Source organism: Lithobates pipiens, unplaced genomic scaffold (assembly GCF_037356315.1).
Source record: "Lithobates pipiens isolate NorthernLeopardFrog02 unplaced genomic scaffold, aLitPip1_a1.2 Scaffold_25, whole genome shotgun sequence".
NCBI classification, from domain to species: Eukaryota; Metazoa; Chordata; class Amphibia; order Anura; family Ranidae; genus Lithobates; species Lithobates pipiens.
In genome coordinates, this window is record NW_027507787.1 from 204,109,485 (window position 1) to 204,131,163 (window position 21,679).

Genomic DNA, 21,679 nt, shown 5'->3' on the forward strand with positions numbered 1-21,679 from the left:
CATCACAGGAGCTCAACAAATACCCAACAACTATGGGAAGCAGAATACCTGGCCTTGTGTAGTCTTCTCGCCCCCTTTTCTCTTTATTTTGGTCACATAACAGCTCTTCCGGGCCTGCAGAAAGCAACAGGTCTCTGAAAAGCAAGCTGAAATGTGTCCTCAGTCTACCAGTCGTGTCCTACCTGAGAATTGCGAATGGTCACAGACAGCTTAGAAAAGCAAGTCAGTGTCCACTAGACTCAGAATAAACGAGAATAACCACCGCACCAAATATATACTCCCAGCACAGCCACAGAAAAATCCCACTCACAGCCAAATGCTGAACTTACAGACTTGGGAGGTACAAGAATGTCTCTCCCCATCCAGAGCCACTGGAAAGGTGCAACAATATAAACTGGATGCAAATGTCCACAGCACTCCTTGGCACGGCCGCTCCCTGTTACTGAAAAAGCAGAATGATGGGAAGAACTTGGATAGAGATAGATAGATATAGATATATGGGATTTTGATTGTAAACATCAAAACACTAAAACCTATGGTGCCGGTCCTGGGCAACCCGGAATATGTACCGGGCTTCCAGAGTCTTTGCTTCCAACGTCTGCAGGCGAGCGACAGGCGGCGGCTATGCGACTTCATAGGCCCAGATGGCGGCTTACTTCAGAGGCGGGGACGCGGGCAGCAGACCCTTCACTGGATTTTTGGAGCTGTCTACAACTACGGAATTTCCTGCGCAAATGTCTGCGGACGCCGGGCATTTCCTGCCCCCTCACGGAGCTGGAGCGGATCTGCCATCGGGGAGAACCGGTGGTGCATTGCCTCTCGCTTCTTTACTCTGCCCTGATCCGTCCGGCAGAGGGGTATGTCCCCCCATTCGTGGCCAAGTGGGAAGCAGAGCTTTGCACCCACTTTACCCCAGATAAACAGCAGAAAATCCTCCACTTTGCACAGAAATCCTCTATGGCCACCCGAGTCCAGGAGACGCGCTACAAAATCACAACCAGGTGGTATAGGGTCCCATCCGTTCCCCACCGTATCTTCCCGCAGGTGCCTGACTGTTGCTGGCGTTGTGGGGAGGCGGAGGGAACAATGTGGCATCCCTTTGTGCTGGAGATCGGAGAACCTGCCGGCTAAATCTCTATGGCTCTCTAAGGTGAATGAATTGAGAGATATGGAAGACCTCACAGCGACGCTAAACAACAGGGAGGAGGCCTTCCGTGAGACTTGGAGACCATAGCAACATTTCACCTACACTGAAGCTTACCTCCGGGTGGTGGCACTGGATGCCCGATGAGAGCAGGTTTCTGTTCTCTGGTCCCTGCCCCCCCCCCGCAACTGGGTGACGCCCACGGTCACTATCCCGCTCCTTTCTGTGCCTTGTCTTTTTTCATTAACCCTCTTGGAGCCTCCTTCTGTTTCTTATACTTGTTTTTCTTTCTATTCTGGCTCTTCTCCCTTCCTTTCTCAGCCCCCCTCCCCTTGTCCACCCTTGTAATCCCCTTTTCAAATACCCCCTTCCCTCCTATTTTTCATTTTCTCTGGTCGTTCTTTCGCTATCAGTCAGTGCCGGTTAGTCTATGGAGGATGTGGTTGGGTGGTGGGCCTCCCCGGAAATTATTTGTCCTCAATAATGTAAGCCTTGATCGCCAGGGGCCTGGCCCATCGCTCATCTCCCTCCCTTTCCCTCTTTCTAAAACAAAAATTGTGTAGATCAATGCAATGTATGGTCATGCAATGATTAATGCTCACCTGGGTTGGTATAAATTGTCCGACTGGTATTGGAGGTCTTAGAGTGGAATCTAGCCCCCTGTCTGGGAGCATTTACATGTTTTGTTTAGGCCTCAGCTTGGGATTGTTTACTGTATCCCCCACCCAGGTGCTACCAGGATGTTTGTGCTTTGGAATTGTGTATATGTCTTATCAATGCTGTCCATGCTTCTGTTATTTTTTCTTGCATTCAATAAAGACATTACAAAACAAAAAAAAATAAAATAAAAAAAAAAACACTAACATCTTTTTACCATTTGACGGAGTGATCACGTGGTAAACGGCTGCTATTAGCGGCCATTTCCCATGATCCGTGATGCGCCAGGTCCTCTGGACCCAGAATAAGCCAGCTGCACTGTAGCTGTCTTTCCGCTATGGCCCGGTCAGCATGTGGTTAAAACAGAATGTTAAAAGCGAGTGAAAATTTCGAACAACATTCTTTCATTCAGTGAATGTACAAAGATTTTTCATCTGAATATTCTTGTCTGAAAATTGATCTGTGTGGCCAGCATAATGCTCTGTACACACCTATGCAGTTTGCCTTTGATCTGTTTCTACAGTGCATTTTGCTGTATGTGAAGTACAGTATAGGTAAAGAAAACTTCGGCCTTTAAAACCACTCACTTCCTGCCCAGGACTACGTGTCCCATGAGGCATTGCTACCAACTACTCGGCTGGCTGATTAATCAATTTCATAATCGATTAGTTGTTTCAGCCCTATGTTGGGATGTGGTGGAATGGGAGATTTACATCATGGATGTGCAGCAACTGCGTGATGCCATCAAAGAATGAAGGCAGTTCTGAAGGCAAAAAAGGGGTTCCAACCTGGTACTAGCAAGGTGTACCCACTAAATTGGCTGGCGAGTGTATATGCAGCCTCACTGAAGTGGGTCTTTTCCCCATGAGGCTGTATATATGCGTTCCCAGCACAGAGACCAGGCTCTCACGCTAACAATCAGGAACAGAGGGGCCCAGTAACCCATCACCTAATCTCTGCGATTGCTTCTGACTGGCTATCACAGTGATCAGCCCCGTGTTTTAATTTTTACCTCCTCTGAAGGCAGAGACAGATACATTGCATCTTTTTGCAAAAAATCTAAAATAAATCGTTGTGTTTTGTCTGTAGAAGCACCTCAATGTTCTCCTATGTGTCCATGCACATTAGGACGATTGGAGGCATATTTTGAGAAAAAAACACACACACACACACACACACACACACACACACACACACGTTTGCGTTTTTGAAAGCAGTTTTCTAGCAGAAAAAAATTAAAAATGCTGGCTCCAGCACAAGAACACTCTGTACGAATGTTCTTTTCTACCTAGGAAACTGTTTTTTTTTGTTTTTTTATTTAAATTGGTAGTAAACCGATTTTTTATTTTCACCTGCAGGTATGCTTATAATAAAGCTTACCTGAAGGTAAAATGAATATCTCCTAAATGTGGAGATATTCTAGTGAGCAGCAGCCGGTGACGTCACCAACGCATGTGCTCCGAAGCAATATCATACCCGTGCCGTTCTTTCAGAGCTGTGTGCACTTGCTGAACAGAAGCTGATCTGTCACTAAGGAGGCTTAAAGCGGAGTTCCGCCAAATTTTTTTTTTGTGACAGATCAGAAGCTGATTTTTTTTTTTTTTGTTTTTAAGTCAGCAGCTACAAATACAGTAGCTGCTGACTTTTAAAATATGGACACTTGCCTATCCAGGGTGCCCGCAATGTCAGCACCCAAAGCCAATCCGTCCCTTGTGGATTCACAGCCTGTTTCCATACTGCGCATGCACGAGTCACGCTGCGCGATCCCACTGGTCCCTGATGTCTTCTGGGACCTGTGTGTCTTCTAGAACACAGCGGGGGACGGAGGAGGTGCCGGACAGGGCATAGATATCTGCGGATACTGCGGCTATCTATGCTCGGAAATGGGAGCAAATACCTGGACTATACAGGTATCTGCTCTCCCCTCCCCCCTGAAAGGTGGCAAAATGTGACACCAGGTGGGGAGGATTTAGGGGAAAAAAAATGGACATTCCATTTTTGAGTGGAACTCCGCTTTAAAGGATAATTTCACCTTTTAACAAATTTATAAATGCACATTTTATTTGCAGGTAAAAAGATGTGCATTTACCATTTTTCTTTTAGAAGCCTGGAAATCATCGCACCAGCGATCAGCAGATATCCGATGCCATGCAGGCAGTTTTACACTGATAGGAAGAATCAATGAACTACCACAGTGCTCAACTGCAAAAGCTGTCGTTACTTGTAGTTCATTAATTCACAGCGCCAAACAGCTGCACGCTCTTTGAATTGTGGCAGCGAGTACGAGGTAGAAGATCCCCGGCTTGCAGCCACAATGGGGGGTGGGGTCTGATGCTGAACATGTTAAATGTTATACCTGAAATACGGGTGCAATAAATAACATGTTCAGAAAGGTGAGTGTGACAGACAACCAGAGCAGGGGCTTTTGGAGAGGACTACAGGACTGCCTCTGTCACGGTTGGGTCTGTCACACTGAGCTTGTCCTTTAATCAAAGATTAAATAAGTGTAGATGGATTCTTCCATACACATCAGTGAGGTATATAGAGGAATTCTCTCTGTGGAAAATTGTATTCTGACAGTAGGGACTCTCCACTATCAGAATATATTGATCAAAGACTGCAGCTGCTGATCGAGGAAACATTTTCCAACATTTCCGTTGGACAGAAGTCGATCTTTAGATTGACTTCTCTCGAAAGGGAGCAGCCACATATGGATCAAAATGCAGCCAGACCCTGCTGAACCAGCTGAATTTCAATCCATCCATTTTCAACTTAAGATGCATCCCAAAATAGGAAGCTCACCACCTCTCTCCAGTTACAACAGACCAACACAGTTAAAAAAAAAAAAAAAAAAAAAAAAAAAACACCCAACACACACACACACACACACACACACACACACACACACTACAGCACACCGCCAGAGCAGAAATAGCAAAGACAAGGCATATAAAGTAGGGAAATCCCAGTGGGAGGGATTACACTATCACACAGGGAGATGCTTCACCAGCAAGACAAATCCCAGAATCAGAGGAACTTTCCACTGGCACCACTCATTACAGAGACAGGAGAGAGACAGATGATACCACCACTTATCACAGAGCCAGCAGAGGAGTGCCCCAACTTTGTATGCCAGCGGCAGATGGGCCATCAGTGACCAGTCTAGAGAGTATGTAGATAAGCCCCCTCAGTGAGTAGCCCCCATAGCATGAGGGCTACTCTCCTGTACAAACTGCCTAACTGGTTATACCCTCTGCACTTCTTTTTTGCACACACTGCCCTTTGTCATACCCTCCACACTCTGCTGCAAACATTGCCCATCGTCATATTCTCTGCACTTCTATGCCATTGTCATACCCATCACACTCCTCTCCTACATACTGCCCACCTTCATATCCTCTGCACGCCTTCCCTGCTTATACTGCCCCCATTCATCCCCTCCACACACCTCTCCTGTACATATCACTCACCTTAATACCCACTGCAAATCATCATACCCTCCGCATTTCTCTCTGCATATAACACTCGCGATCAAACTCTACACACTCCTCTCCTTTACAGTGCCCCGCCATACCCTCTGAAACCCTCTCCTGCACAAACTCTCTGCACTCCTCTCCTGCACATACTCCCCCCCTGGTCATAGCCTCCATACTCCTCTTCTGAACATACTGCCCAGCATGGTATCAGTCACACCGCTCTTCTACACTCACTGGCTGCCATCATATGTTCCACTCTCCTCTTCTGTACACAATGCCCTCATTTATACCTTTGCACATACCGCCCATCATTTCTGGCACACTTCTATCCTGTACAAATAATCCGCTGTTAGAAGATGTGCACTCCTTTCCTGTACATATTATCTGTCATGCCTGTCACACATCCATTTCCTGCTCTTACATTTCTTGTCACCTTTTATGCAAATACTGATTACCAGAATATCCTCTGCACTCCTTCCCTGCTCATACTACTAGCCTTCATACCCTTAGCGTGTCTCACATATACACACTGCCCTCTGTCATACATATCACAATCCTCTTCTGCTTATACATCCCCATCATACACTTTGCACATCTTTTATAAATACAGCCTTCTGTCATAACCTACAGACTCCTTTTTTACTGCAAATTGCAACACCGCCCCCCCCCCCCCGTAATCCTCTCCTGCACATAGTGCCTATCATACCTTCTGCACTCCTTTTACACATATATCCTCCACACTCCTCTCCTGTACATACTGCCCCCCACTATACCCTCTGCACTCAATCCCAGCTCATACTAATAGCCTCCATACCCTCCGCACTCCTCTCCTGTACATACTGTCCTGTCAAAATCTCCACATCTCTCTCTGACACACACTCTGCCTGCTATCATACTCCCTGCACTCCTCTCCACACAACTGCACATACTGACCTCCGTCACACACTCTCCACCCCCTCTCCTGCATATATTGCTCAACGACATACGTTCTGCTCTCCCCTCTAAGGTTTTCTCCTGTACATACCACCTATAGGTACTTCATACAATACTGCAGCATTTGAACCCTTGGTGCACAACCTGCGGTCTGAGGGTCACATGCAACCCTTTGGTGTTTGCAGTGCGATCCTCAGACCCAGCAGTAGGGAATTTTGATTTGTAATAGGTCTGTAATAGCAGTGATCGCTAGCAGTTTCATGCAACGTGTCCCCAGTCTCTAATAGCATGACTCCAATATCCAACAACTGCTGTAGCACAGTCTGACCATCTCCTCTCGTAAGTCCTCAGTCTTTAACAGTCTTTTGTAGCAATACATATAATTAGATAGTGCATGCAGCCTTTTAGGGATATCAGGAGCCCCATTTAAGGCCCCATATATCTTAGAAGTGGACAACCACTGATTAAAACGAACCAAATACGGTACTCACAGTTGTTGATTATAGTTATTCTTTTAACACTATGGTACTTGGAAAATTAGTTTTTACTCTACTGGACATTGGCCTTTGATTTGCCTTTTCATATGTATTGGTGCACACCATGCATGTGTTCCCAAACCTCATACATGGACTTTTTGTCTCACAGGCACCAATCAGTAAGAAAGGCCAGCCCTCTCCTATATACACCACACTATAGCTTGCCTGTCCTCCCACAGTACGGCTACCATTATAAAATTAGTAGATGATACAGCTGTCACTAGTCTCATCAAGAATAGTGTTTAAACAGCTTACAGACAGGTGGTCAGGAATGTTGTTCAGTGGTCTGCCACAAATAATCCAGAGCTTAAAGCATTAGTTACCCCAACACTTCATATTCCAGATATGTGCCTGCTGTGCCATGTACTTGTATGAGAAAGTATCCTGTTCACTTTGTATTGCTTCCTTTGTGTGAAATCCCCGGTGTTCCTGAACACCCCTCTGCTTTCTAATTAAAAACTGGCCACACTAAGCAGGAGAGCACATTGTGGTCAGTTCTCTAGCTATACTGGGAACTCAGTGTGCTCTCCTCCAATGATCAGACTTGTCCAGACACGCTTCCATGTAGCTGATAACAGAGCGAATGTGATCACTTATAAAAACGGGAAAAAGGGTATTCATGTTTTTTTTTTATATCTATAAAAAAATAAAAATAAAATGTTTTGCCTTTCATTTCTATTTTAAACTGAATGGGTTGTTTAACAAGGTGATAGTTTACAATCACTTTAATATAAAGAAGACAAGAACTTATTGTGGATTTTTAGGAGGAACAGACAGCATCCAACTTAGTCAATTTTAATTATAGGGGAGCCTATGGAGAGAGTTTCTTTCTTGCCGTTCATATTTCCGATGATGCCACATAGAAGAAGAACATAGTAGTAATTGAGAAAAAAAAAAAAGTGGCTTACAGAATCATTGGTAGCCAGCTTCCTACCCTGGAAGAAATGTATAATACTTCTTGTGTGAAGAGCAATAAATATAGTGAAGGATCCTTCTCATGGGCGTTGATTTAGTAAAGGCAAATAGACTGTGCACGTTTAAGTGCAGTTGCAGAGCTTAGCGAATGGGCCCAAAGCGCTGCCGATTTCCATCATCTAATTATATTCAAGTGAAAATGCTGTTTTTTTTTTTTCCTTGCACCTGACTGGTGGCTTAACCACATTCATTCAGGGGAAAATTCGAGAATTAGTGCCGATTAGTGCATTCAGATAGTGGAGGAGTCATGCTTTCACAATGGCACAGTGGGGAGGAATCCTCCATCCACCTCGCATAAGTGAATTAGTTTTTTTTTTTTGTTTTTTTAAGCTGGCTGACAAAAAAATAAAAAAATAAAAAAAAAAGAAGAAGATTAATCTATGGGCAGCTTTAGGCTAAGAAACAAACAGTTATCTTAGTTTTGTGGTACAGCCGAACCAACACTATATAAATAAGAGTAATTCGTTATATTTAATAATAGCATAGATTTTTTATTTTTAAACAGGTTTTATTAATATGTGTATATATTTAATTCATGTGTAACTGTGGTAATTATGTAATGCATTTTTTCTGGGAATCAAAAAATGGAAATTCTGTTGTACGTTTTCAGCCAATTAAAATTAAGTCATTTATTTATATATGTAAAAAGGAAAACTGCACTGTGTACAAACCCAATAACCCTTAGCTGCAACTCAAAGTGATACACACACAAAAAAGAAGCTGCACTCAAAATGACGTGTTACTCCAAAAATGTCATTGTAGCGCTGGCTCCTGAAAAGTAAATTTGCCTGAAGCCACAGTTGGGTTTCGGGACTATTTCTCCAAATTTCTGGTCTCAGTACCAGTCCAGCTGGGTTGCACTGGGTTCTCCTTAATCGCAGGTGTCGCTGTCACCACCAGCAAGAGTAGAAACGCAGTCTAGCTGGGTGCATTGAATGCCACTATTCTCTCGGAACCAGCCCAGTGGGAGTGCTTTCCTGCTGTGCATTCTGGGGGATGGTATTAAAAAAAAAAAAAAAAAAAAAAAAAAAAAGGTACGGACACCATGTTGGCAGGACTGATTTATTTTCTGTCTGTTCGGTTCTGGTGGTCCTCCTGACCCAGCCCCATGACCCTCCTAGCCTGGGGTATAAAACCATGCATCCTGAGTCTCAGGGCCGGCTGGCCCGAGGCGACGCAACTGCAGGGTCAGGCCCAAACGGATTTCGGGGGCCTACTGATCCGAGGGTGGTCCGGTGCCGTCTCATCTGAAGGGAGAGGCCCAGCAACTGAAGAACCCCAGGGGAAGACTTTCAGGAGAAGGCCATGCGCAAGGCTGGTTTCTCTGAAGGAGCCTGGAGGCTTAGTTGAAGGACGCAACCTGGATCAACACTCATACGGTATCACCGGATTGGCTGAGAGAACCTGGTACCGTATGTCAGTTCTTTTAAATTTATCCACATCCCTCAGTAACGCTCAAGTGTATATCACAAGTCTGTGGCAGACTCCCACCAGCTGCTAGGCCTAGTGAGAGAGGCCTATCCGGGGGTTGTTAAATCCAGTTGTGAAACGGTTTCTATTCTCTGGATTTTCTCTAAGGACTTACATTTTTTCAATCTAAGTGCCTGAACTCACTCCTAACCCTCTACCCTTTATTGAGAGACTCTGTTCTGTTCTAAATAAATAACCCAAAAGATGATTCAGTGTCAGTTTCCACATTCTGTGGGCCATCTACCATGGGAACCCCAAGATGGAGAAGCAAACAAGTGAGGTAACGGTAAGCCCAAATAAAACCAGCAGCTCCTTCGGGGGTCAGTGCTACATCATAAACAAATATAAATGAATAAAAATGAAAAAAATTGGACTGATAAGCAATAAATCATGTGGTGTATAAGAAGTCCTGAAATATCAGACCAATTTTAAAATCAATAAAAAAAAAAAATCATCAATAGTATACAAGAAAAAACGTAAAAAAAAAAAAAATAGAAATGCCGCCTCTAAAAAGCTGCATATAAAAATACTCTGTGTATGAGGCCTGAAACCCGTGCATAGCATAGAGGCAAATATCCCCCTCTAATATCTGTCCCACTGCCAGCACTGGGACATAAACACTGCAGGGGTAACAAACACCCAAAATATACTCTGCTGCCAGACAGCGAGCTGTTCGCCGATGAGTCTGCCTGGAAACACCCACAGCGCGATCCGATTGCCCTAAACATACACTGAGCTAGTATCATGTTATGTCCCAGTGCTGGCAGTGTGATATTTTAGAGGGGGATATTTGCATACATGCTATGCACAGGATTTAGGCGTCATACACACGGAGTATTTTATATGCAGCTTTTAGAGGAGTCTCTTTTTTCTGCCCCTCAATGTCAGACATAAGCTTTTACAGGTGTTTAACCCACTTAAATACCGGACACTTTTATCCCATTCCTTCCCAGGACAATTTCCAGCTTTAGGGCTGATGCACTTTGACAATTGTGCAGTCATGCAACACTGTACTCAAACTACATTTTTTTCACACAAATAGGCGTTTTCTTTTGGTGGTATTTAATAACCACTGGGTTTTTTGTTTTTAGCAAAAAAAAAAAAAAAAAAAAAAAAAACAGTAAAAAGACCGAAAACTTAGAAAAATAAATAAAAATGTAATAGTTTGTTATACAATTTCACAAACAGGTTTTACCAAAGGCAATTCCCTTCTATCTTTTGTCTGGACCATTATGAACACTTACATCAAGCTGCCTCTGAACCTATCCACAGTATCCAGTAACGCTCGTTTCATCGGTCATTGGAGGCACATGGAGGATTAAAGGCCCTGGCTGGGTATTAGCCACAAGCTCGAACAGCTTGTGCAGCTGGTAAACTTGCACTTTATTTGGTGGTGGATTCACGTTGTTCAAAAGTCAGAGAGAATTTCACTTTATTGCGTTGCTACAATCACCTATCTCTCCATTCAGGGCTCTAAAATTAGGTTTTTTGTTCATATAATTTTTTGTTTTTTTCTTGCATACTATTGATTTTTTCACAGAATTAGTCCAACATTGGAGGACTTCTTATAGGTCACATCATTTATTATTTATGGGACTTACCATCAATTTTTTACATTCTATTCATTTATGCAACACGTCAACACGTCATTTGAGTAACACGTCATTTGAGAGCACAGCTCCTTTACTTATTTATCTATATACTCCACTTTACATACTGTCCATCATCATACCTTCCCCACACCTCCCCTGCACATACTGCCCATCGTCGTACCCGCCACACTGCTCTTTTGTACACATGCTGTTGCCCATCATACTCTTAATAGTCTTCTCAGTGGTAAACACTACTACTTTCCTGAGACATACAAGATCATCAGTTGTGATTGGTACAGTTTATGTGGTCATTGTGGACCCAGGCCCCTCGTACATAGTTCATGGTACCCTCTTGTTCTGCAATGGTTCTATATATTACAATTGTACATTAAATGATATCCATGAAGAAATTAATTCTACTTACCTCTCGGGTGGCCAGTTGGTCGCTTATCTGTTCCGCTTCTTCTATGTCACCCTTCTGTACTGACAAATCCAAGTTCTGCTCCAGACGGGACTGCAAAAAAGACAAGTAGGACATTAGGAAAGACTGCATATCCTGCGGGAAGCCAGACAGCAAGTAATGAGCTGCTGCTCCTCAAAAGAGAATTAGATGGAACCTGTCAGTAAGCAAAACACTTATGTGGGCAGCCCTATCTGCCATTCTCTAACTTACAACCTGCAAATCCTTCTGAAGCAGTTTGCCGCAATCGATTCACTTTCCCTTGGACATGAGAACAGCACCTAATGCCACGTACACACGATCAGACTATCCGGCGGACCGGAGTCCGCCAGACAATCTGCCCGTGTGTGGGCTCCGGTGGACTTTTTCTTTCCAAGAGTCTGGCGGACTTAGAAAGAAGTTTTGACTCAAAATTGTCCGCCGGACTACCAATCTGGCTGTCTGTTGTGTCTGTGTCGGAGTTGGGAGAGATTTCCCCCTTCATATCCAGTCACCCGACCATAGAAGACTCATCAGAGGAGCCAAGAGGGACCATCCAAGAGGACCCCAACTATAGAAGACTCATCAGAGGAGCTCCACATCAACCTCCAGACCAGAACACCATCAGCCAGGTGTTACCGGAGATATATGTGACCATTAACCATTGGAGCTCTAAAGGCTGGGGTATCGCCATATACCTACGTTAAGGGCCATTTTGGATGCAAGTACTGTGATTTGAGGTTCCATTACCCTGCCGCGGACCAGTGTCAATAAGGCTGTTATTGTCCATATTTTTGGTAAGCGCATCACTTATCTGGTGACGGGCACAGATCTTCAGCTTTGTGTGGATTCACGGTGGTGACATGTTAATCGCCTTTACATTGGAACACCTTATTGGACTATAAAAAAATCTTTCTACCTTCACTTTTATTTTTATATGCAGTTTTACATTTCACATGGACTACATGTTCTCTACTTAAATATTTCTTTGTGTTTGCTATATGCACAATGGGTGATTGCTCTTTAGGCATTTATTTTGTATGAGAGCCATATACCCTCTATATATTTTCAGTTTATACAGTTAGTTTTATTATATATTGGTACTGGCGCAGCTTTCCATATTTTCCTGGCTGTCTGTGTGCTAGTCCGCCGGACTTTTGAAATGAACAGACTTGCCCACACGGAGAAAAGCCCGTTCATTTTGAACGTGGCTCCAGGTAGACGGAACTAGCGAAGAAGGTCAATGTCGCCGCCTCCATCGGCGAGATTGACACCCCGCTAGCCCCGTCACCTAGAGAAGCCCTACGCTGAAAAAACGGTGTGGGGTTCGCCTCCAAATTCCATATCAGACCCTTATCCGAGCACGCAACCAGGCCAGTCAGGAAGGGGGGGTGGGGACGAGCGAGAGGCCACCCCCCCCGCTCCTGAGCTGTACCAGGCAGCGTGCCCTCAACATGGGTGGGTGCTTTGCACCTTGTCCCCATGTTGAAGGACTGTTGGCCAGGGTTGTCGGGGTCTGCAGGGGGGGGGGCTTATCGGAATCCGGGAGCGGGGGCCCCCAGATACTGGCTCCCCACCCTATGTGAATGAGTATTGGGGTACCATGTACCCTACCCATTCACCTGGTGGAAAAAAAAAAAAAAAAAAAAAAACACAAAACACGTTTTTAAAATAATTGCACAGCTCCGGACAAGACCCCCGAAGTCGGAAGAAGAGGCGGCGGCGACAGAAGACCGGGCCACCGCTAGTAAAAGAGCTGGAAGAAGATAGCGGAGGCCCGGCAAGAAGAACCGAAGAGGGGGACAAGTCCCCCAATGTCGGAAGAAGACTCCCGGACAGCAGCGATGAAGAAGAAAGCCGGGCTCCTCCGCTATTAAAAGATAGCAGAGTAGTCCAGCGAGAAGACCCAAGACGGAAGACCACCGGAGCTGTGCAATAAATTATTTTAAAAACCTGTGTGTTGCGTTTTTTTCTTTACACTTTTTTTCACCAGGTGAATGGGTAGGGGTACATGGCACCCCAATAGTCACATAGGGTGAGGGCCAGTATCTGGGGGCCCCCTTATTAAAGGGGGCTCCCAGATTCCGATAAGCCCCCCGCCCGCAGACCCCGACAACCAACGGCCAGGGCTGTCGGGAAGAGGCCCTTGTCCTCATCAACATGGGGACAAGGTGCTTTGGGGTGGGGGGGGGCCACAGGGCCCCCCTTCCCCAAAGCACCCCCCCATGTTGAGGGCATGCGCTCGCTCGTCCCCACCTCCCTTCCTGCCTGGCCGGGCTGCGTGCTCAGATAAGGGTCTGATATGGAATTTGGGGTGGGACACCCACGCCATTTTTTCGGCTTAGGGCTTCCCCTTTAAGTCCATACCAGGTGACGGGACTAGCGAGGTGTCAATCTCGCCGATGGAGGCGGCGACATTGACCTCCTTTGCTAGTCCCGGCCACCTGGAGCCGCATTCAAAATGAACGGACTTTTGTGTGTGTGTGTGTGGACAAGTCCGTTCATTTCAAAAGTCCGGCGGTTTGTCCGCCAGAAAAGTCCAGTCGTGTGTGGGCAGGTCCGCTCTTTCGGAAAGTCCGGCGGACCTCCGCTGCAAAGTCCGGCGGTTTGTCCGCCGGATAGTCCAATCGTGTGTACGTGGCATAACTCATGCTTCTTACACACTTAATGGGTTGATGTCTTGGCTAACTGAAGGTCTGAAGAAAATGGTTAAATCACACCGGATGGAAGCCTGGAGAACGTGGATTAGACATACTAGGTGGGGGTCTGAAAACTTCACTCAACCAAGAACCCACCTTCCCAAGACCTCTACCAAGCACAGACCTCTCCCATCTTCGCTAAAACTCCAACAAACTCCAACAACCTTGCCCATAACTCCATCAAGTCTGGAACTTTACTATGCCAAGTTCTCACTGACTTTAGTCACAAAATACATCTTATCTAAATTACCATACAGCATAGATCCACTCACTTTCTCCAGACCGGTACTAAGCCCAGACCGCTTCCAAATATTTTTTCAGACTTCCACCATACCCAAATCTCACCCAAATTCTCCAGATCTCCACAAAACCCAGAGATTATGCACAGTCTCCAAACTTCCATAAAGCCTAGACCCCACCAACCCCAATGAACCATGTCACCTTCATCAAGATTGGACCTTCACTATGTCCAGACTGTAGTGACCTTGTCCAAACTACCACATAACAGACTTCCTCTAAACCTCCACCAAGCCCAGACTTCCCCCACCTTCTGTAAACCTCCACCAAGTCAAGGCTTCTCCCGTTTGTTTCTAGAGCTTCACCAAGACCAGATCTCCCCCACCTTCCTCCTTATACTTCCAAAGAAATCCTACCTTTTTCAGCACCTTCTGACACACAGGTGGATTCAGGTGGTCATTGATCCCAAAGTATTTCTGAAGGGTATCCAGAGCTGGGATCTTCTCTGGTGTTGAGCTGGAAACACAAAAAACTGAATATTAGGGTTACTGCAAGAGGTGGCCACAATCCACACTTACAGCAATGCACCATTTACCTTTCAACCTTTTCGGGAGCTTCTTTACTACTGGCCTTTCTTTTCCCTAATTGCAAAGATATAATGAAAAGTTATACAATCCTCAGGAGAATATAAAGTGCACTGACAAAAGCGAACACACAACATAGAACAAGCTCACATGACTGGCTGCAGGAAGGAGGGTGTAGTGATGGAGGAATAGACATCAACTGCCAGAGTTGAGATAGAGAAATAGAGTGACTTGCTGGGGGGAGCAATGAATGAATGGAGAACAGCTGCTGGGGAGATAAACGATGGAGGAATGGAGAGTAGCTGCTGGGGAGGGCAATGGAAAAATTAGAGAGAGTAGCTGCTGGGGAGGGAAAGGGAGGAATGAAAAATGGTTGCTGGGGAGGGAAACAATGGAGGAATTGAGTAGTTGCTGGGGAGGGAAGCAATGTAGATATGGAACAGTTGCTGTGGAGGGAAGTGTTGGAGGAATGAAGCGGTTGCATAGGGAGGAAAGCAATGTAGGAATGAAGTGGTTGCTTGTGGGGGTGACAATGGAAAACTAGAGAGCGGCTGCTGGGGAGGGTGATGGAAAATTAGAGTTAGTTGCTGCTGGGGAGGGAGGAATTAAAAGATTGCTGCGTAGGGAAATGATGGAGGAATAGAGTAGTTGGTGGGGAAAGAAGCGATTTAGGAATTGAAATTGGTTGCTGGGAAGGAAACCAATAGAGACACGGAGAGTGGCTGTGAGGGAGATAAATGATGGAGGAAAAGCAAGTGGCTGATGGGGAGGGAAATGATGAGCGCCTGCTGGGGAGGGAAACCACTGAGAAATGGAGAGCGCCTGCTGGGGAGGGAAACCACTGAGAAATGGAGAGCGCCTGCTGGGGAGGGAAACCACTGAGAAATGGAGAGCGCCTGCTGGGGAGGGAAACCACTGAGAAATGGAGAGCGCCTGCTGGGGAGGGAAACCACTGAGAAATGGAGAGCAAGGATGAGCTCTGGCGTATTCGCAGACCCCACGTGCAGAGCCTGCCAGGAAGTCGGCACTGCGCTAATCGGGACAATGTCTCACTGCCTGTGATTAACGCAGTGCCGACTTCCTGGCAGGCTCTGCACGTGGGCTGTGCAAACACGCTGGAGCTAATCCTTACTGGGGAGGGAAACTTGAGAAATGGAGAGCACCTGCAGGGGAGGCTTAAGGTGAAATGAAGAGCGGCTGCTGGGAAGGTAGCAATGAAACACTGAAGATTATCTGCTGGGGGGAAGCAATGGAAGAATGGACACCTACTGCTGGGGAGAGGAAGGGAAGCAATGGAGAATGGCTGCTAGGTAGGTTGATAGAGAAATGGAGAGTGGCCATTGGGTATCAATGGAAGAAAGGAGAGTGGCTGCTATTGAGGACAATGTATTAATTCGAAAGTGGCTGCTGGGGAGGGAAACAACTAAAGGAATGGAAAGTGATTGCTGGAGAGGGAAAAGATAAATGAATAGAGTAGTTGGTGGGGAAGGAAGCAATGTAAGAATTTAGCGGTTGCTGGGGAGGGAAGCCATATGGAGCGGTTGCTGGGGAGGGAAGCAAAAGAGGAATGTCAATTGGTTGTTGGGGAGGGAAACAATGGAGGAATGGGGGGCAGCTGTTTGGCACAGAAGAGAGAAAAGGAGGAATGGAGAGCCTTGGGTGTGAAATCTCCACTAACACTATGTATACATATCCCGTTAGAGAGCTTCCATTACTTCCGGGACATTGGAGACAACAAAGTATATGTATAAACAATACGGTTATACACCGAAAAGTGTACTTTTTATGTGTCCTTGCACAGACACAACCTTTTCATACGTATATAGGTTTTCATGTTTTGTATCAATAAAATATGTTTAACGTGATTGTGTCGCCTTAAAAGTCCCATGTCCAATGGGGGATAAGGGTGTTGTTCTCGTATTATTTCAGGGAGAAGAACCTACAGTCCGAGTCATCTACACCAGTGGTTCTCAACCTCAGTCCTCAAGTACCCCCAACAGGCCTCATTTCCTTTATCTTGCACAGGTGTTTTAAATCAGAGTCAATGGCTTGGTATTTTGGACAGCTATTTTATCTAATGCCATGTACACACAGCCGGACTTTCCGGCAGAAAAAGTCCAATGGAATCATTTCATCGGATATTCTGATCGTGTGTGCGCTTCATCTGACTTTTTTTCTTCAAAAATTCTGACGGACCTGAAATCTTTCAGACGAAATCAATTCCAATTGGGAAAACCGTTTGTCTGTATGCTGGTCTGACGGACCAAATACGACACAAGGGCAGCTATTGGCTACTGAACTTTCTTTTCTAGTCCCATCGTACGTCATCGCGTTCTAAATGAACGGACTTTGGTGTGATCGTGTGTAGACAAGTCCGTTTGGTCAGAAAGACCTTCAGAAGTTATTCTAATGGAAAGCCCGGTCGTGTGTACGCGGCATTAGAGAAATTCCCAAAACATGGCCTGTTGGGGGTACTTGAGGGCTAAGGTTGAGAACCACTGCTCTACACCATCAGTGGTTTCATTTGGGGATCCCCCAAGGAACATGGTACGGCCCATCCACATCCATACCTCACCTCTCTTACGCCGCCGCTGCCTCTTCTGCTGCCGGCTGATCTCCGCCTCTAACTCAGAACGCTTCTTCTGAAGTTCCAGAAATTTCTGTGATTACAAAATACAGAGGGAGATGATTACACAATATTACAGGAGCCTGGGATGGTTGAGGAGTAACTATGGCAACAACTGATGTACAGGGGCCTGAGAAGGGATGAGTAATCTGGGATATAACTGGGGTACAGGGACCAGGCAGAGTATTACAGTAATAACTGGGGTGCAACTACTGGGGGGAGGGGGGGTGAGTGATTGGGTAATGGGGACATAGATAAGGAGGAGGAAGTTAGGGATGAGGATGGTGGGCAGGGATAAAGGCGGACAGGGAAGGAGATAATATAGGAGGAGAGGATGGGAATGACTGAGGATAAAGGGGAGGAGGTCTGGGATGAAGATGATATGGGGGGGGGGGGGGGTGGGAATGACTGAGGAGGATGAAGGTGGACAGGGATGAGGAGGATGATATAGGAGGGAGATTAAATAAGGGGAGGGGAGGGGGATGACTGTGGAGGATGAAGGTGAACAGGGATGAGAATGACTAAAGATCTAAGGGGGGTGGTGGGAATGACTAAGGAGGAGGGTGGGAATGACTGAGGATGATGATGAAGATGATGATGATGATGATGATGATGATGATATGTGGGGTGTGGTAATGACTGAGGATGATGGCCAGGGATGAGGAGGATATAAGAGGGGAGATGGGAATGATCAAGGATGATGATATGGGGGTGGGATGGGAATGAAAGGAGGATGAAGGGGGATGGGAATGACTGAGGATGCGGATGAAGGTGGACGGGGATGATATGGGTGGGATGGGAATGACCGAGGAGGATGATGATATGGGTGGGATGGGAATGACCGAGGAGGATGATGATATGGGTGGGATGGGAATGACCGAGGAGGATGATGATATGGGTGGGATGGGAATGACCGAGGAGGATGATGATATGGGTGGGATGGGAATGACCGAGGAGGATGATGATATGGGTGGGATGGGAATGACCGAGGAGGATGATGATATGGGTGGGATGGGAATGACCGAGGAGGATGATGATATGGGTGGGATGGGAATGACCGAGGAGGATGATGATATGGGTGGGATGGGAATGACCGAGGAGGATGATGATATGGGTGGGATGGGAATGACCGAGGAGGATGATGATATGGGTGGGATGGGAATGACCGAGGAAGATGATGATATGGGTGGGATGGGAATGACCGAGGAAGATGATGATATGGGTATGACTGAGGAGGAGGGGGGGTGGGAATGACTGGGGAGGAGGGGGGTGGGAATGACTGAGGAGGAGGATGAGGGGGGGATGGGAATGACTGAGAAGGAGGATGAGGGGGGGATGGGAATGACTGAGAAGGAGGATGAGGGGGGATGGGAATGACTGAGAAGGAGGATGAGGGGGGGATGGGAATGACTGAGAAGGAGGATGAGGGGGGGATGGGAATGACTGAGAAGGAGGATGAGGGGGGGATGGGAATGACTGAGAAGGAGGATGAGGGGGGGATGGGAATGACTGAGAAGGAGGATGAGGGGGGGATGGGAATGACTGAGGAGGAGGATGAGGGGGGGATGGGAATGACTGAGGAGGAGGAGGAGGGGGGGATGGGAATGACTGAGGAGGAGGAGGAGGGGGGGATGGGAATGACTGAGGAGGAGGAGGAGGGGGGGATGGGAATGACTGAGGAGGAGGATGAGGGGGGGATGGGAATGACTGAGGAGGAGGATGAGGGGGGGATGGGAATGACTGAGGAGGAGGATGAGGGGGGGATGGGAATGACTGAGGAGGAGGATGAGGGGGGGATGGGAATGACTGAGGAGGAGGATGAGGGGGGGATGGGAATGACTGAGGAGGAGGATGAGGGGGGGATGGGAATGACTGAGGAGGAGGATGAGGGGGGGATGGGAATGACTGAGGAGGAGGATGAGGGGGGGATGGGAATGACTGAGGAGGAGGATGAGGGGGGGATGGGAATGACTGAGGAGGAGGATGAGGGGGGGATGGGAATGACTGAGGAGGAGGATGAGGGGGGGATGGGAATGACTGAGGAGGAGGATGAGGGGGGGATGGGAATGACTGAGGAGGAGGATGAGGGGGGGATGGGAATGACTGAGGAGGAGGATGAGGGGGGGATGGGAATGACTGAGGAGGAGGATGAGGGGGGGATGGGAATGACTGAGGAGGAGGATGAGGGGGGGATGGGAATGACTGAGGAGGAGGATGAGGGGGGGATGGGAATGACTGAGGAGGAGGATGAGGGGGGGAATGGGAATGACTGAGGAGGAGGATGAGGGGGGAATGGGAATGACTGAGGAGGAGGATGAGGGGGGAATGGGAATGACTGAGGAGGAGGATGAGGGGGGAATGGGAATGACTGAGGAGGAGGATGAGGGGGGAATGGGAATGACTGAGGAGGAGGATGAGGGGGGAATGGGAATGACTGAGGAGGAGGATGAGGGGGGAATGGGAATGACTGAGGAGGAGGATGAGGGGGGAATGGGAATGACTGAGGAGGAGGATGAGGGGGGAATGGGAATGACTGAGGAGGAGGATGAGGGGGGAATGGGAATGACTGAGGAGGAGGATGAGGGGGGAATGGGAATGACTGAGGAGGAGGATGAGGGGGGAATGGGAATGACTGAGGAGGAGGATGAGGGGGGAATGGGAATGACTGAGGAGGAGGATGAGGGGGGAATGGGAATGACTGAGGAGGAGGATGAGGGGGGAATGGGAATGACTGAGGAGGAGGATGAGGGGGGAATGGGAATGACTGAGGAGGAGGATGAGGGGGGAATGGGAATGACTGAGGAGGAGGATGAGGGGGGAATGGGAATGACTGAGGAGGAGGATGAGGGGGGAATGGGAATGACTGAGGAGGAGGATGAGGGGGGAATGGGAATGACTGAGGAGGAGGATGAGGGGGGAATGGGAATGACTGAGGAGGAGGATGAGGGGGGAATGGGAATGACTGAGGAGGAGGATGAGGGGGGAATGGGAATGACTGAGGAGGAGGATGAGGGGGGAATGGGAATGACTGAGGAGGAGGATGAGGGGGGAATGGGAATGACTGAGGAGGAGGATGAGGGGGGAATGGGAATGACTGAGGAGGAGGATGAGGGGGGAATGGGAATGACTGAGGAGGAGGATGAGGGGGGAATGGGAATGACTGAGGAGGAGGATGAGGGGGGATGGGAATGACTGAGGAGGAGGATGAGGGGGGATGGGAATGACTGAGGAGGAGGATGAGGGGGGGGGGGGTGGGAATGACTGAGGAGGAGGATGAGGGGGGGGGGGTGGGAATGACTGAGGAGGAGGATGAGGGGGGGGGTGGGAATGACTGAGGAGGAGGATGAGGGGGGGGGTGGGAATGACTGAGGAGGAGGATGAGGGGGGGGGTGGGAATGACTGAGGAGGAGGATGAGGGGGGGGGGGTGGGAATGACTGAGGAGGAGGATGAGGGGGGGGGGGTGGGAATGACTGAGGAGGAGGATGAGGGGGGATGGGAATGACTGAGGAGGAGGAGGAGGGGGGAATGGGAATGACTGAGGAGGATGAGGGGGGAATGGGAATGACTGAGGAGGAGGATGAGGGGGGAATGGGAATGACTGAGGAGGAGGGGGGGGTGGTAATGACTGAGGGGGGGTGGGACTGAGGAGGAGGATGAGGGGGGGATGGGAATGACTGAGGAGGAGAATGAGGGGAGGATGGGAATGACTGAGGAGGAGAATGAGGGGGGGGGTGGGAATGTCTGAGGAGGAGAATGAGGGGGGGATGGGAATGACTGAGGAGGAGGATGAGGGGGTATGGGAATGACTGAGGAGGAGGAGGATGAGGGGGGGTGGGAATGACTGGGGAGGATGAAGGGAAGGAGGACAGGGATGACGAGGTGGTCCGTACAGCTCGGCAGGCGGCGGGCACATTGCCGGTCTCCTGTCTCTCCTCCTCATCCTCGGTAGTGTCGCTGTCACTCGGTCCCGGTGAGGGCAGTCCGCTCCACATCTTCTGTCCCCGCCCACGTTACCACGGAGAACCGGAAGTGTCTGTACGGCGCTCTAGTCCCCTCCGGTGACGTCATTCTTCAGCGCCCAGCGAGCTGTGTGAAGTTGAGCATGATGGGAGCGTGTTGGGGGAGGGGAATGTTTGTCAGTGTTGTTGTCATCCTTGTCCTCCGTGTTCCCGTATACTGAGTCTTGGAGATGAGGGGGATACTCTGACCAATGGGGGCCCATCTCACAATATTCTCATTGAACATTAGCCACCTCAATACTGGCCACTTACATCCCATTCCTGCCCAGACCAATTTTCAGCTATCAGCGC

General features: G+C 47.9%; 1 protein-coding gene across 2 annotated transcripts in view; it reads right to left on the bottom strand.

Moving 5' to 3' along the window:
- Positions 1–21,420, bottom strand: part of FAM204A (family with sequence similarity 204 member A) — a 41,649-nt gene extending 20,229 nt beyond the window's left edge. For both annotated transcript variants that reach the window (XM_077455454.1, XM_077455453.1), the window contains exons 1-5: positions 21,260–21,420; positions 17,318–17,402; positions 14,754–14,799; positions 14,575–14,674; positions 11,208–11,297 (exon numbers count right to left, since the gene is read on the bottom strand). In XM_077455454.1, the coding sequence (XP_077311580.1) occupies positions 11,208–11,297; positions 14,575–14,674; positions 14,754–14,799; positions 17,318–17,402; positions 21,260–21,361 (423 nt within the window). In that variant the 5' untranslated portion in view covers positions 21,362–21,420. The remainder of the gene's footprint in view (positions 1–11,207; positions 11,298–14,574; positions 14,675–14,753; positions 14,800–17,317; positions 17,403–21,259) is intronic.
- Positions 21,421–21,679: the final 259 nt, after the last annotated feature.